Source organism: Protopterus annectens, chromosome 8.part0, assembly GCF_019279795.1.
Source record: "Protopterus annectens isolate FY-2018-M chromosome 8.part0, PAN1.0, whole genome shotgun sequence".
Classification (NCBI taxonomy): Eukaryota; Metazoa; Chordata; order Ceratodontiformes; family Protopteridae; genus Protopterus; species Protopterus annectens.
In genome coordinates this window covers 1,010,511,169-1,010,528,975 of record NC_056741.1, presented here as the reverse complement: position 1 = coordinate 1,010,528,975, position 17,807 = coordinate 1,010,511,169, and the positions used below count along the sequence as shown (strand labels likewise).

The following is a 17,807-nucleotide window of genomic DNA, read 5'->3' as shown; positions in this document are numbered from 1 at the left end:
ATGTGTATGATACAACCTGTGATGTGGACAGGTCCTATGCAGCCTGAGTGCAGCTTGTACCTGCATAGTTGTGGGTACAGGGGCCCTGTGGTGTACATGGATATATGCTTGTGTACCTGTTGGGGGGAGGGGGCCATGTATTTATGTTATCCAAGACCTAACTGGACTGATTATTCATGCTAAGCACTTGTTCAGGACTTGTAAGCACTACGTAAGCTAATAATTACTATAGCACTCAATCTTCCTCATTACCTAGAGGTAAGGGTGAACAGGTTTTGTACATACTTTTCTCACTTGCTTAGAGTAAATTAGCTCTTGTACTCACTTTCCTCACTTATCTAGGTGAATGTAGGTCTATATTCAGTCATGTCCAAGAATCAACTGCCAGTGTTTTCACCTGTCTATCTGATGAATCTGGACATCTTGAGGCAATGTACACATTGCCTCATGTACATAGACAAGCCTCTGTGCCTACCACCCAACACTACACCCTGTGAGAAATGCACTCATCAAGCCAAACTGGAGGTAAAGGTCTCTCCAACCAAGCCTGACCCTGACTGTCATGTGGAGAAGGTAAACATTCACACAACACCACACACATCACATAAGTCTCACTGAATCTACCCCACCATTAACTGGGAAAACTACTCATGTACCAACACATTAGCTCAATGCTTTCTGGAATTCATAAACACCAATGCCCTGACTCAACATATCCACACACCCACCAGGGGCAACAATATCCAAGACCTAGGCATTACCAACATGAGATACTGGTGCTCCACAGGTGAAGCCAACTCCTCGTTGGTCCGATCAGACCATGAGCTGAACATCGTTGATATCCACATCCCGCCCCCACCCTCCATTAAGGGAACCACAGTATAATATGTCTACAAAGCCAACTATATGCTTCTTGTGGTGGATGTCATGACACCCATGCAGATGAACAGTACTGTTACAACTGCTGAATCCTACGCAAATGCACTATATAAGCACTTACATGAGTGCATGACTTGTGCTATCCCAAACAGAACCAGGACGCTATACTCCTAATTAAGGAAACCAGTCTGGTGGTCCCCTGCCATAAACAAAATGTACTGCAGGAGGAAGACACTGTTGCAAATGGGAGTACAATCCCATGCGTGGAGGAGCTCCCTGGCCAGCCTCAGTAAGAAGGTGAGATCCCTTATAAGATCCTCCAAAGCTAGCTATGAAAACTAAAACACAACTAATACAAACAACAACCACAAAGCATTCAATAGCTATGTCACATATCTCAATGTCAACAACCAGATCTGTTCTGAGTTACAACACAAAGGCACGAACATTATAGAAACAACTGATATTGGCAACATCCTGGCAGATAGGTTCAGTGCTTCCTTTCCCCCTCCCTCTCAAAGCTGCACACTCTAAAGGCAATATCACAGCATTCATGGGACCAAACAACATCCCAGGCTGCATTTTACACAAAATTCAGAACGTACTGTCTCCCCACCTACGCACCATGTTCAATAATAGCCTCACATCGGGCATAGTGCTCCCTGAATGGTGCACAGCAACAGTTATCCTACTCCACAAAGGTGGCACCACAATGGACCACAGGACCTATTTCCCTATAGGCCTGACTAGCCTGGTCTGCAAGGCTATGGTGCACATCATGGATCTCAGTCACAGAAACATTGGGTACCTCCAAACCTTTGACCCCTCCCTGTTTGTCATTGTTAAGGGCAGACCATGCCTCCTAAACCTGGTGGACTTCTTAGAGACAGTTACCAAGGCATTAGATGAAGGTAAGGAGGTCCACACAGCCTATCAAGATCTCTCATAGGCTTTCAACACCATTCCTCCTTCTGGTATTATTAACATACCCATCCGCCTGAACATTAACCCCTATGTCATGTGATGGTTTGCAAAGTGGCTCACGGACAGAACCCACACAGTGGGAGTTGCATACCCTAGGTCCGACTGTATACCAGTTACAAGTGGTGTCCCCCAGGGCTCAGTCCCAGGACCCCTCATGTTCGGTTTATACTTCTCTGACATACAGACAAGCACAGGAGGGCTTTGGCTGAAAAGGTTTGCAGACGACTGCAAACTAGGGGACATAATTGTTTCCCCAGCTGTTACAGACACCCTCTGGAAGGGTCACACTGAGATGGATACCTGGTTTTAATATCATGGCATCAAGCTGAATGCCTAAAAGTGCATAGTCATCCCCTTTGGATATAACTAATTACCCATGGACTACCACATAGGTGCTAGTCCCCTACATACAGAAAAGGTAATAAGGGATCCGGGAACCCCAGTAGATAGCAATCTCTCCTTTGATACTCATAATGACAAGGTGGTTAGAATATCCTTCTACATGACCCCACTAATCTCTAATGGGTTCACATCCAGATCAAAGGAGGCCATTGTGACTCTACTCATGACATATTAGACCCATTAAAGGATACAACACCCCATCTGGGATATACCTTACAAGACAACTGCAACAGCTTGGAAGACCACACCAGTACCACACCAAGAGGATTACTGACCTCAAACAGATGACCTATGCAGCCCAACCTAAGAAACTCCAGCTGTATTCTGTTGCATACCGCATACTCACAGGTGATCTCTGCTTGACATACAAGGCCCATGTCCAACCCTGTATTGCTGGATATGCTCCACCTAAACAGAGGCCCCTGATTGCCACATACTCTAGGGATATACACCTAACCACTACAATGAGTAGGAAGTGCTAGACAAATAGATTCCTGACCCGGACAATCTCCATGCTTTGGAACATGATTCCAATGTACATCATGCAGGGCCCCTCACTAGCACTCTTCAAGGGAAACCTTGACATGTGGATGGGAGACAGACATGTACCCAGGGGATCACTGCAGTGGCTCTGCTGGACAGAGGCACAGGGAACTAATGGCTCTGCCATTCAAAGGCACAGGGAATCAAACTATGGGGGTGGTGAAAGCCAACACACTCTAGCTAGGCTTACAAATAACCTTGGTAAGACAGCCTAGTACCTACCTTTGCACATATTACATGTCTTATGTGCATGGATAGTTAAATAGCTCTTCCATTTTACTTTGCTATCATGCTGATAAACTGTCGGGTGACTAAAAGACATATGTATCCTGTTATTGTGTATTGTAAATGCCAACAGACATAACTAATGTTTGCCTAACATTACAGTAATGCTATGTAGCTTGTAATACATATCTGCCTACAATACTGTACATTACACAGTTATTGGCACAATATCCCACAATGTAAATCATAATTGCACAGTGGCCCAACCTTCCACATGTTATTCTCAGTAATACACCCATAAATATGGCTAGAGTTACAATATATCAACATATACTATCCCCTGTTATAGCACATACTTGTTGGACCAGCCCTGCCACTGACATCGGCTGGCGAGGAGTATTTCTGTTCAAAGCTCTTATATAGCATCCCTTGTGGTGTATGCAGTGTTTGCCTTGTGACCTACAGCAGTACACACAAATACTACAAGCGTTACTGTGCTCAACAATATATCACTACAAGATAACTGTTAACACTATATGGATTGCGTGCACTTTAAATACTACAGAAAGGTACTACATACACAGACATAATGACTGTTCTACATATCTTATTAGTAACCCTAGGTGTCGTTAACTGTTGATTCAATCCTTTTTAGTTTGTGTTTCAATGTTCTTTGTAACGTTCCGCTGGTATATACGGATGGTTTGAATCTGTGATAACACATCCTTTTCTAGTTACATATCAGTAACATGTGGTATCCTGTCCACCAATTGCTGTTCCAAAGTAGTTAATTAGATGCACATCAGCTGTGCAGCTACTCCATTAGTCAATACCATGGCAATAGTGGTGTATAACTGAGTACTCCTTTTGGATGTTGTCCATTTGCCTTACTTTCGAGGAAGATGGCCTGGATGTGTTGTTTGCGATATATTTCAACAGCTATATGGAGACACACAGAGATATATTAGCTTCATGACTCCCATGAACTGTGTGTAATGGCTAGACAATTTAGTTCTACATGTGAGTTTGGCCAGCTGAAGGCCGTATGACTATGCATGAACTGTTATGTGGTGTACAGTGTGCTCACCAGACATCCTTGATTTGGTGTACAAGTGTAGCATACTGTGCTGTTGCTCACTAACTGCTAACACATCCCAGTGTACACACAATCCTCTGAAACGGGATTAGTGCAAACAAACCCTGTAACATCAGCAGCTGTTCCATTGTATAACAGCAGCTATTTCACATAGGGCCATGTTAGTGTGTCTCTGACAAGGTATGTTAAGGCTTCTGCAGATGTCGTACAGTGAGTGAATGATTTGTGATGCTATTACAGTTTGTATTGTGATATGTTTGGGTATGGGGGTGATGGTGGGTGTGCATAGCAGATGCAGGTGTGTAGGAACTGCTTTTATACATAATCGCTATGTGCGTAAGGGTTCCTTCCCTGTTTGAACACATATTCTTTTGTGGACTAATACAATGGTAATTGCAGGTTGATTCATTAAGGCACTGTTATGTGGTTCCTGTATAGCATGCAAGTGATGTTAGTCCTTGAATCCCTTTGGTAATACATCTGAATGTAATAAAGTGTTGCTACATGAAAGCTGTGTATTTCTGTCATAGGTATTTGCAGTCATTGTAGTTGTGTTGGTGACTGACCCTCTTTGGCTAGGGTTGCCACCTTTTCATATGGCCATAGTGGGACCTTTTCTGGACACACATCAGATTTTACAGGCTGACACAAACCCACAGTTAGTACAAGGGACAGAACTTTCCTTTCTTGCCTGAATATAAGCTTATTCTTGTAGCAGTTTAGTTGCTTATCCTGTTTCCTGTAATATGTAGGTATTTTAGATACAGAAATAACTATTGTATGCAAATTTACAGTACATATGGGACATAATTATGTCCTACAATCCCAGGACATTTGCCACGTTTAATATATTTGTTCAGGACAGAACCACCCAAAGAGGGAGTGTCCCTCGCAAAGTGGGACAGGTGGTAACACTATCATTGGCTCATGTCCATAGCACATATTTGTAAGGCATATACTCTCCATATCCTTTGTTCATAAAGGTTGGTAGTGGTGGAATGTGCGATTGCTATGGTCCATGTTATACACATATATGAACACTTCAACTGCTGTATACGGGAGACCTATGGAATCCCGAAACCACAGAGTTCCGACGCATACAGTACCAGAACCAGACTCCCATACCCCACATTACTGACAGCGACAGTAACTCGTGAAAGTAACATGAACATGGAACACACACACGCACACACAGACACACTGCTACCCAACACATCCAAACAAACCATCCTACACTACGTATGAGCAGGTGGCGAAGCCCCCCAACACCCCTCATGTAGATGTCTGCACCCACCACACCACCCCCTACTTTAATATGCTACCTCCTAGGTCGTGCAAACAGATGCACAAAGCTAACCCACACCCACACATTACAGTCCCCCAGGGACACACACCACACACAGAACACACACTTGCACACACTACGGCCCTAAGAAACACACTTCCACACAGTAACCTACCTGAACCGCAACACCAGAAGCACTGACTAACTGTCCATTAACATCGTGATTTTACACCTCACGCATCTGGTGTTTCGGTACTATGTTCATTTGGATCTTAAGCCTCGGGATTATGTGCGTCGGTATGTAAGGCAGTTGGTATGTGGTAGGTATCCCATTTATATGTACCTCCATGGTTATGTAGATGTTGTTAACTTATCTATATATCTACATATATATGTATATCCCCATATATCAACATATCTCTCTCTCTCTCTCTCTCTCTCTATATATATATATATATATATATATATATATATATATATATATATGATGATGTATATATATATTTTATATATGATTTATTTATGTATGATGTCCCTTTCCACCCTGTAACACTCTACTATCTCCAGATCATGTAGCCCCTGGTAGGTTACCCTTGGTCTGAACACTCTTCTCCTCCTCTGGTGCCTGAGATGATTGTCAGCATCATCATCCACTCCACTGTCAGTCTCCAACACATGCTGGTGAATCAAAGCTATGGTGGCCCCTAACATGTACATATTAAAAGTTCCCTGTCTGTATACACCAATGGTGCAGAGTGTCTGGGAATACACAAGTGTGTGTGTGGGGCTTTCACACCTTATACTATTGTGCAATGGATGATGCTGATGTAATTGGGTGTGTTTGTGCTATTCCAGCTGCAGGGTATCTTAATTATTGGTTTTACAGCAGGTACTGCTATTGTGGGGCCTTTGGTGTTGACTTACGCTTGTCTGCCGTGATTCATCTATTGCCCTTTGCTTCAATTTTCAACCCGGTTCCCCTCCCATTGTCAGGCATGCATCCAGCTGCCGCCTTTCTTGTTTTGTACTTTCACAACCCAGGATTGTGTCGGGAAATGTGTTATGTAGCTGATCTACTGCAAGTTTGCTTTGTTCTGCTGTGACAGTTCTCTTTTGTTTGCTGTGCGGCACCTCCCCTTTCCTGTTCTGCAGGTAGCTTTTAGCAGCCTTGTTAGCTATTGTCTATGGCCCACTGTGAGTTTCTAGGTGTTAATTACTCATTTGTACTCCAATTACCATGCTGCAGCATTTCCTTATTGTCTTACCGTATCCTTCCTGTTTCAGCTGTGGTGCGCGCCGCACACAGCCATTTACCGGGTTTCATGCGCATTTTCATCCACTTTCACATGAACTTTCAGTTACCTTGTCTGCTCTCAGCTAAGCAAAGCTATGGCTACTTCCACACCCCTATCCTGCGGCTTTGCTTAGCAACACGCAACACAAATTAGCAATGATCCAATGTGCTTACAGCTACGGTGGTGCGCCCCTCTCTTGATGTCATGTTTACCTCCAGGCCACTCCTCAGTGTTGTACCGCTACACCGTCTGGTACATCCTTACGCTGGCGGGGCATTTACGATTCAGTATTACTTGACTTATTTGCATGGCATTGACTGCTAATTCCTAGTTACCACAGGGAACACTGTCACAGACCCTTAGCAACCCTTGCGCCATGGTTGTGGTATAGCAAGCATGGCATTGACTATTATGGGGATATCATGAATTGTGTTACATTGCAGTTTTATGACATCTAAATATATTTTCCTTGTGATCCCGTTTGCGCACAGATGCAATGTGGTTTTACTTTGCATTGGTGTGGCCATGACATTAAATGTTATTTTTTTATATGTTGTGCATGTTGTTTTATGCCATTGGCTATATATTTAGCCACTGGCATATATTAACATTATAATACGTAAGTTTGGTCCGCTTTCATGGCTCCAATTTTATGTTTGACAAAATGTAAACTATTTTTTTTTTGGTTTACATTTCTACATGCTTACGCTATACCTGCACCACTTCATGAATCACTATATACCTTCATTTGCATGCTACACTGCTGCGCATGAGGTAATTAGAATACATGCACTAGGAGCTGCTGGTAGTGCACGTGAAACAGCTCTTAACTGAATCGCTTGGCGGACATATTTTGCACTAGATCGCTCACGCTATTCTAGCGCATGGTGCAAGCTTCAGGAATCCCGGGGATTGTTTAGTGTTTTAATTAAGTCATGCTCTTCATGACTTCAAGGACTTTAACAAGTTATGCCTCTCAGTCTACAAATGTATCTTTAAATTCTTGGAAAATTCATATTCATTATTTAAGTGATGCTGTTTATCCATCTTAGCCTCCTTTGTGCCCTACTTCTTTTGTCATTGATATTTTTCAGTGTCTTCCCTCATTAATTCTGTCTTTGCACTATGTGTCTAACATATTTGATGTTCAGTTTTCCCATCAGACCTTCCATTGAACAGTCTAGGCTTATTTCTTTATGTACTGACTGATTTGATCTTCATGAATACCATAGTTCAAAAACATCACTTTTCCAGTACTCAGCCTTGCTCATCAGTGTCAGATTTATTGTGTGTGTGTGTGTGTGTGTGTGTGTGTGTGTGTGTGTGTGTGTGTGTGTGTGTGTGTGTGTGTGCGTGTGTTTTGGGGAGGGACTAAAGTCCCCCACTAATGGCTCAGTTGAGACTATTTTTCTGACATTTATTTATTTAATTTGTATATTTATTTTTAAATAAAGTATCACAGCAGAAGTGTTTTTAACTTTAAAATAACTAACTAAATAAATAAATACCCACAGTGCCCTGTTCACAGCAGCTGCAACTGAAACTCCCTAAGAAGAGGTGCTGTACACTCTCCATGCCACCCACAGTTTACCTGATTCATTGTCTAGATTGTAGGGTGGCAAGAAGCAGAAAGCCTACAAATTAATGGTAAAGCCAATGTGGATATGATAGTTATGGTGAGAACAACAGAAGCAGTAATCATTCCTTTGGGTACATGTTTTTAATCCTAGCAGGAACCAATGTGGGCAAGAGAATGCCATTCAAGACTAATGTTGGTGTACTCGGCTATAGTCATTGGGGGCATACTTCCTTTGGCTGACAGACTAAATTGCCAAATCTGACAAGGTTGAGACTACATGATCAATGATTTAGTTTGATCAACCCAAATAACACCGGAAAACAAAACTAAACAATGTTTTTGCAGGGAAGCAAGCTTCCCAGTACTCCCTATATGGGGGGCTGTGTCCTCACACTTCCTACTAATTATATATATATATCAACTCTGAGAAAGCACTACAGTGGGGAAAAGGGCACACTCCCTGATCCCCACTGTTCCACGATCTCAGTCAAAACAGTCAACAAACTAAATTGATGATGATGTGGTCATGACTATATTGGTTTCAACAATTTAGTTCATTGACCAACTGAAGTAGTCCCTCAGTAGGCAACTGTTTGAACTGGAGATGTAACATATTACTATGTTGCTTGTTTTATTTTATTTTATTGTATTTGCTTATTTTATTACAGTCTGACATCTGAGATTTACACATACAAGGTAGCTATAAGTGATGGGTTCTGGGACTGTCTATAGATGAAAATAACTGCTATTTGCTCAGTATTTTGTCTTTACAGGAGTAATTAGATTTGAATGAATCAAGATGGGATACTTTGTAGTGGCTACTGTTTGTATAAAGCAAAGTTGAAATACATTGCTATGACCTTTATTTGCATCACAATCAGCCATCTGAGGTATATAGTGTCAAAAATCTGTCTATAACTGCTGGGTCAAGGTAAATATCTTTGGATGAAAGTAACTGACCCTTTTGTCATTAGCTCATTTTAAAAGCTGTTAACCTGACTTTGTAGGACTAGTGTGCATTTGCATAACACAAGTTGGAATACTGTTCCATGGATACTTTGTGTTTCTGTGAAACATCTGAAATTCATTACTGTGGCTGTTATTATTATTATTATTTACTACAGATATTTGAGGAGTATGCAGTCAACAATGTAGCTACAGTTGCTTGGTACAGTGACTATCTGTGCATGAAAATGACTGACCCTGCTATACTAATCAAGTTAAACAGTCAGTAAATTGGCTTTGCAGGATTAGTGTTCATGTATGTAAAGCAAGCTGGAATCCTTTACTGTGGCCATTTTATCACAATCCAATATATAAGGTGTATACAGCCAATAATGTGGCTGTAATTGTCTGTGGATAAAAGTGACTTACTGCTGCTGCTATTAGATCACAATTAAACAGTCACTGAAGTGGAGTGGCAGGAGCAGTGTCAGACAATGTACTGTAATACAATCAGTGTGAGTCAAACAATCGTTATGGCTTATGCTTCTGCACATGTGTGTGTGTGTGTGTGTATGTGTGTGTACTTGTGCATGTGTGTGTTTATGAGTATGTATGTGCTGGGGCTGCAGTGCATTTACACTGTAAACAGTAAGTGGCTGCCTTTGCTGGTCTGAGCATGATATGTGTGAAAGCAACTGATCATGGCACAGTGGCATTGTGAGAAACATTGCCATCTCACAGTGCTTGGTTCACTTGTTGATTTCTTGTCTGTACTGCCTTCTTTGTGGTCTGCATATACTCCCTGTCTCTGTGAGGGTTTATCCAGGTGCTCAGCTTTCTACTAACATTCTAATATAGGTAAACTGCCATTCTTCCAATGTGCATATGGGTAAGTGTGCAGTATGAGAGATAAGTATGTGTGTATGTGTGTGTGTGTGTATGTGTGCGTGTGTACATGCATGCACATGAGTGTGTGTGTGAATGTGTATGTGTGTGTGTGTGTGTGTGTGTGTGTGTGTGTGTGTTTGTGTGTGTGTGTGTGTGTCTATGAGTGTGAGTGTTTGTGATCCCGTGGGTCTATGTGTATGAGTCTGCATTTGTGATAGACATGGCTTGTCAAAGATGGAGTCAATATGTGCATTCATTTGTGAATAAAAATCAATGATTTTTGTTTGTGGATGCACACAGTATTGTGGGCTTACATATAACTTTTTTGATAGAAGTAAAAAAGATTAAGTAACTTTGCAAAAAAAGGTTAAGTAATTGTCTTTCAAAAATACTGCAGAAAACACATCACAGAATATCTAGAACCTAAGAAACTTTGGGGGGTCTGGTGTCCCCACAATCCACCTGTATAAGGGGATTTTGAAAAGGGCCTAAGTGGGGTCCACATCTTTAACCTCTGTCTGTCATAGTTTAAAACTGGCTCTGCTCAGAGGTGTAAAAAGAAGGTTGCTATAGTTTATGTCAGGGCTGGAGACTGTGTGATCATTAATTCTTTAATTTTCCTCAGAATCAGACCTTAGAGGTTTGATCAGAGGATTGCTATAGTAGTGTACTGTCCTCCATCTATATATTTAGATAAGTATTGCAAGCTTCACATAGTTGAAAATTGTCCTCATTGGGCCAATTTCAGCTAGTGCTTGCCAGAGATATGGGGTCTGGGGCCATCTTTCAGCAACATGATAGACAGATTAATGGTGAAGAGAAAGTATCTATTATTAGCTTCTTATTTAATAAAACACTGTTAACACCAGCTAAGAAAGATCTATAGTTATTTTCTATAGTAATGTTTTTCTAGGGAAGCCTGTCCTATATTAGTAGCAAAGAGTATTATTTATCCACCTAAATGAAGAGTTGTAGAATGCCTCCTTGGAATTCTTCATTTGACTCTTGCTTCAAGTTACTTTTCCTCCTTTTACAGTTTAGTGACCATGCATGCCCTTTGAAATTAAATTAACAGTAAAATGTATGTGTGCTGAAGAAAAATACTATTCATTATGACATCTTGTAGATATTTGCAAAAATTGATAAATATATATTAACTTATATTATTACTATAACTAATATTAACTTATTAAATATATATCCATTCATTTTATCTCAATTTATTATTATTATTATTATTATTATTATTATTATTATTATTATTAATTGTTATTATTATCTGTAGTTATGTGCAAACTAGTTCTGCGCTAGTTGCAAATCATCATTAAGAAAGCCCACTTTTAAGTTTATGATGTCATGACATCCTGCATATAAAACAAAACACATACTTTTGTTCTCATGAAAAGTTTTAACATGTGTTTAACATTGGTCATGCAAGGGAAGACAGGTCCCTTTTATGATACAGTGAAACAGGAATTGATGTATAGGATTTGCTTTAATGGGACTTGACTAGACAGGCAATTAATGAACATTGGGTGAACCATATGTAAATATCTGGTCATTACTTGCATACTATGTTGACTCGCATTGATTGATGCAAACTTATTGAAATCTATTCTCAGCACATTTCTAAAGCAGGTTTTAATATGGGTAGGATAGTTCTATTTCTCCCATTTGTGGTGACGTGGAACCCACCTGAAGTGTAGGGTTGATATAATGGGTCTCAATTAAGCAGACAGTTGCTGAATTTTGGGCTTTGGGTGATTTTATGTCTGTCTATAGGTTCATAGTTCATAGGTTGGTACTAAGCTAACTGTGCTTGCGAGCCATTTTAAGCCTAGCCAATTATCCCTTTTGAGTCTCTCTCTCTCTCTCTCTCTCTCTCTATATATATATATATATATATATAATCTATATATTTGTGTGTGCGTGTATAATGCACTTGTGTTAATTTTAGTTCATGTAGCATAAAGGTATTTCCACTGGTTCCTTCACAGCAAGTGACTACACTGACATCTTATTTAAATTCAGTAGGTGACTGTTAAATTTGTTCTCTAAAGTCTTGGTTTATTAGTGTTGTTGCATGTCTGTATGAATGCTTTATTTTTATATATCTTAAAATATTCAACATAATAGGATGAAATTCAATAAGAAAAAAGGACATACAAGACAATACACCGAAGTTAATATGCAAATGAACGCATAATTTATATGTAACCACACAATGTAAATGTTGTATTAATTGGGAGGGGGTGAATATGGTCTAGTCACGTGCATGGGGATCTCTTGAGCTTTGCCACCCTGCCAAAGTCTTTCAGTGGCAGCCTATTCAGTCTGCTAGGCATAACTAAATCATCAGTGACAGAAAGGTCATTAACTGGACATACCATATCCTAAACCTCCAGTGTCTGGTCTTAAATATCTACCCAAGCACCTGCATTGCTTACATAAAAACTGAAGGAATTAAATGTATGATAATATATACCAAACTTACCTATGTTTTGTTTAGTTTCTGTTATATCTTTCCTCTGTTTTCTGAACATCAGGCCTCCCTCAATTAAACTCAGCCAAATTTTTCCCCTGTACTAGGCATTCCACCAGTAGTACGGAGGTAGAAATCTTCTGGAGGTGCCATCACACAGGCAGAAAGGAGAATTGTTTGTGTTTTTGCCAGCATCCTTGCCATGAGTGTATTTCTGATATAGGAATATTCCCCCCAGGTGGTGGACCTGTCCATGTCACCAGCGGGGCCACTAAGCTTTTGCCAAACAAATGCATATAAATGCATGATGCTTGGAACCCACAAGTAAAATCTACTGCATGCATAACTTTTTACATCAAATACACACACACACCACAGGACTGCACCTTTGCAATGCCTCCTATCCTGTGAGGGATTCTAGTATTAGGTGACCCGTGTCTACTCCTCTCCCTACAACAGACACTACTATCCTACCGCACTACCTCTAAAAGAAGCGTGAACTGCTCTCTGAACTTGGGTCACCTGGTGAGCTCTGTCTTTGTATGCTACTCTGCAGCTGGTTTATTTTTTTTTATTTTTGAAAAATGATAATTTTTATAAATCCACTTCATTGCAACATTTTCTAGATTACTTGTGAATAGAAAATGGATTAATTCACTTTTTAAATTAGAGCATAATATATTTAATTTTCCCATTTCCAATTTGTGTATGTTAAAATAAGAACTTCAGATGTAATTGAGTCAAGATACAATTTTTTAATGAAAGGTTGTCTATGTTGTCATATAAACCTTATTTACATCAATGTATTGTTTATAGTTGGATATGAAACAAAGAGCTGGTAGCATGACAGATGTCACCAAGTTCAAACGAACGTGCAGACTGTTCATCATGCTTAGGACAGACCTGCATTACTTATTAATTATATTTCTTTACTGTGTGTGTCCTCATGGCACAACTTTTTATTCTTGCACTATTTAGTCTTTGCTTATGTTGCATACTCATATCAAACTTCATTAAATTATTACACATTATAAGTTGCTTCTGCAGTACATTGGAAGCAAAAGTAAGTTCAGGCTGTTAAGTGCTATAATTGTTCTGAAACAGCAGTAAATACTGTTATAATTTATATATTCTGTAAGGCACATTAACTGTTTTCTGATTCGCTTGCTCTTTTCTAATAATATCCATTTGTGAACATATCTTTACTTACCTGGACCTTCCCACGGTACTTCATAGATATCACAATGTGATGATTATAGACATTAACTTCCACTAGACGTGTCCAAGATACAAGAGGAGTGCCTCTGTTTTCGTTTTCCACTTTAACACTGAAGTCCACAAGACTACTTGACTTTCCACAGTACTTAGTGAGTATATAACTACATGTTCCTTGGAAATCAAAAGGAAGTCCATCAAATGTGTAATAGTGAGGGTCACCCGAGACCCAACAAGTGCCATACTGAGTAGGGTAGCAACCACGGATGCCATTTACAATTCTGCATTCCTCATAGGCATTTGTACATCCATAATCTTGACATTTCATTTCTGAAGTTGCATTTCTGCATATGCACTTCTTACTGCAAGTTTCTGTGAGTATCACTTCTGTTCCAACACTGTAGTAATGCCCTTGAAATTGGCACCCACACTGACTTAGGGCGACACACTTTCCTCCACTGAGGATATAGCCATCATTACAAATGCAGCTCTCTCTGCATGGTTTGTTACAGAACAAAGGGGCTGTAGAATCTACACAGCTGGCAGGACATGCGGTGCCACAGGATTCATAATGACTGTTCTCTGGGCAGTTGATTTCTGGTCAGTATAACAGAGAACAGAGAGTGTTAGTTGATGACAAGTGGTTAGTACAAATATACAGATAGTTCATGTTACTTCTAAATTACCCAGAAAGTGTTAAATATATCTGCTTTTAAGAATCTCGATGTCATCCAAACCTCTGATCGATTTATTCACATTATGAAGAAAATTATTACCTTTAGCATCATATACAAAACTGGTGGCAGTTTGGCTATTGCTAATTGCATTTGTCTGTGTAAAATCCTATGTGCATTTGTGTCTTTTTTTGTTATTGTTTTGCCCTTTGGCCTGAGTAACAAACAATAAATAACATACATTTAAAAGTTCAAATAGTGATACCAGTATACATGAAAAAAATAAGGAATAAAAAATACATCAAAATATTAAAAAAAAGCAGTTTAGTTATACATAGGAATAAAAGATTTAAGAAGCAATAAATGATAAAACAGAAGAAAGTGAGAATGATGGACATATCTATGTACAATGTAGTGAAATGATGGAATGACAAAACCAAATTTACCTCCCCTTTTTTCACAGTCTGTCTTACTGCTGAGTTTTTTTTTTTTTTTGCAGTTATTCATCCATTCTGCAGTTATTTATTCATTCATTCATCCAACATGTTCTGTCTAGGCATAGGATAATCCAGAACATTCATTTAAATTTATGGGCATTTCTCATGTAAGTGATGACATTCATGGAGGAGATTTATTTAACAAAACAGAAAAAGAAGAAACAAAATGGATCATGAACTTGAGAGTGAATCAGCCACCAGGTATGAATCAGGTTATTCCACTCAAATCTATTTTAAAAGAGAGAAGTTTGAAGAAAAATAAGTAATAGAATGCTAATGATGGTGTAGAAGAGGGTGTGTATGCTAAGAGTGGCTCCCATTGGTTTTAATAAACTGAAATTGACATGGAGCTGTTTAGCCTATGATTGGTTACTTGCTATTTAAATTAATCAGAGTTGGGTCAGCACAATAGGATCTGATGAAGGTATCTTACTGAAAGTGCTTATCCTGTCTAGACCTGTGACTGAAATATTCATGCAGCTTGTGGTTTTAAAGTTTTATTAAAGGAAGTGATTTTAACTACAATTTCGCTTTGGTGGAAGCTACTTTTTGTTCTGTTTGCACCTGGTTCTCCGAAGTAAGGCTTCCTTTAGAGGTGTCTCTTCTTTCTGATTCCTAGGAAGATTAGGCAGGCCACTTCAGTTAATCTTAAAAAAAATAACTTGACTCATACTTTACATGTCTTAATATACCCATTGCAATAATGGGCACACCCTATAATGGTCCTTGAACAGCCGTGAGACTGTAAGCTGAACTTTGAAACTTTAAAAGAAAATGAAAAATTAGCATGGATACTATAATCTTTAATTCTCAGCTGTACAAATGATCATTTTACCATCCTCAACACACAGTAACCACTGTATAATTTTGTGATGATTCTATTCCCTTGGAGTAATAATTCTTGAAAAATACAGGAAAACAGGATCTAACCTATAAGAAAATATTACATTTTCCTAGATGTAAATGGCTACCAAGATAACACAAGAAAGGTAAACATCTGATCCTAAGAATCTCTTTCAGCATGTATATATCCCAGAACAGTGTGATATTTATAAACAATACAACAAACAAGCAATTGAATTAAATCATAACTGACTGTAGGTAATTTTTAATTGGTTGAAAAATGGTGATTGTGAAATTCTTACCACAGAACCCTTTTTTTCGCCAGGTTTTTGGAGGCATTCCTTCTGCTTCACACCTTGCTGCATAAGAGCTCAAAGCTTGACACAAAGTTGGTAAGTAGCCACCATCTGCACAGAGATCATATATACAGCTATCCAAGAAACTCTGGGAAGGGAGTTGATGTTTGCACATGTTAAATGGCCCCTCAGGACTGATTATAATACCACAGTAGGCATTTCCGGAAAAACGTGCATAGTCTTCAGCACTGCAGGCAAAACTGTAATCTTCATCATGCTCATCTCCACAATGAATATCATTATCTTGAACCATCCAGCTGTTGACAAATTCAAGGTCTGTTAATGACAATACTCCCTCAGATGTCAAGAAATCATCAAATGGGTCATCAGTTAAAGTGCCACACAATCCACAAGTAGAGTTATAGTAACTCATAGGGATAGAGATGGTGGTGAAGTGATATCCATCATAGCTAACAACCAATCCAAAATTTGTACTGACTGTAATCGAAAAGCCGCTTTTAAATACTTTGATTTTCCCATCCACAAGAGATAACGGGAGTAATGACATCACATTGTTTACCTGTGAAGATAGCGGAGTTATTGGCTAGAATCAACTGTTACACTAAAACAATATTATAAAATGTATTACTCATGACAATATGAAACAGACTTGCTTTACATTTATACTTTACATGGGGCATGCATTTAAGATATACAGGCAAAATGGATTACTTTTATGTAATTTTATCTTTGAATTACTAGCAGACATTCTGTGACTAGTATATTTCAGCAGTAAGGATCTCAGAAAAATGAAAATGGTTTGCCTGTACTTAGCACTATTGAATTACATATAATATTCCTGTACTGGGTATCTTTTTGCATCTTGTGGATCTGATTACAGCTCATTATACAACGACCCCCCCATTAAATATTCAAAAACGTGCATGCTGATTGGTCAGTGTGCACGTTGTAAATCAGAGTTATAGTACTGGAAAAAGGTCCTGTCGCCCGGACTTTTTCCATTACTTTAACTCTTTTTTTTACAGCAATGGAGAATGCAAGATCTCCATTGCTTCACACTGTCTCGCTATGTTAAATGAGTTTAACATAGCGAGACAGCTTTAAAAAAGCAACGGAGATTCTCCGTTGCTTTTTTTAAAGCTGTCTCACTATGTTAAACTCATTTAACATAGCAAAACAGTTTTTAAAAAGCATCGGAGATCTTGCTTTTTTCTAAACTGTCTCGCTATGTTAAATGGGTTTAACATAGCCAGACAGCTTTAAAAAAGCAACGGATATTCTCCGTTGCTTTTTTTAAAGCTGTCTGGCTAAGTTAAACTCATTTAACACAGAGAAACAGTTTTTAAAAAGCAACGGAGATCTTGCTTTCTCCGTTGCTTTTGCCCACAGCTCTGATGTACTGCGTAGGCATGCGCATGCGCAGTACATCAGAACTGCCGCAGAATACCAGACAGCTGTGGAAGGGCAGCAAGGAGGCATTATACAATGCCATTATTTAAGAAAAGTAATTATTTTTTTCTTAAATAATGTCATTGTATAATAGCAATAACCCACTTCTGGGTGTGGGTAATGCTGAATTTACCCACGGTTGGCTTTGTTTGGCCACTCGGGCTTCGCCCTCGTGACCAAACCACACCAACCATGGGTAAATCCAGCAT

General features: G+C 39.3%; 1 protein-coding gene across 1 annotated transcript in view; it reads right to left on the bottom strand.

Annotated features, from left to right (window-relative positions):
• The window catches only part of LOC122808387 (alpha-tectorin-like), a 161,329-nt gene that overhangs the window by 41,698 nt on the left and 101,824 nt on the right, over positions 1-17,807 (bottom strand). The window contains exons 8-9 of the mRNA XM_044079353.1: positions 16,135-16,708; positions 13,814-14,415 (exon numbers count right to left, since the gene is read on the bottom strand). Coding sequence (XP_043935288.1) covers positions 13,814-14,415; positions 16,135-16,708 — 1,176 coding nt within the window. The remainder of the gene's footprint in view (positions 1-13,813; positions 14,416-16,134; positions 16,709-17,807) is intronic.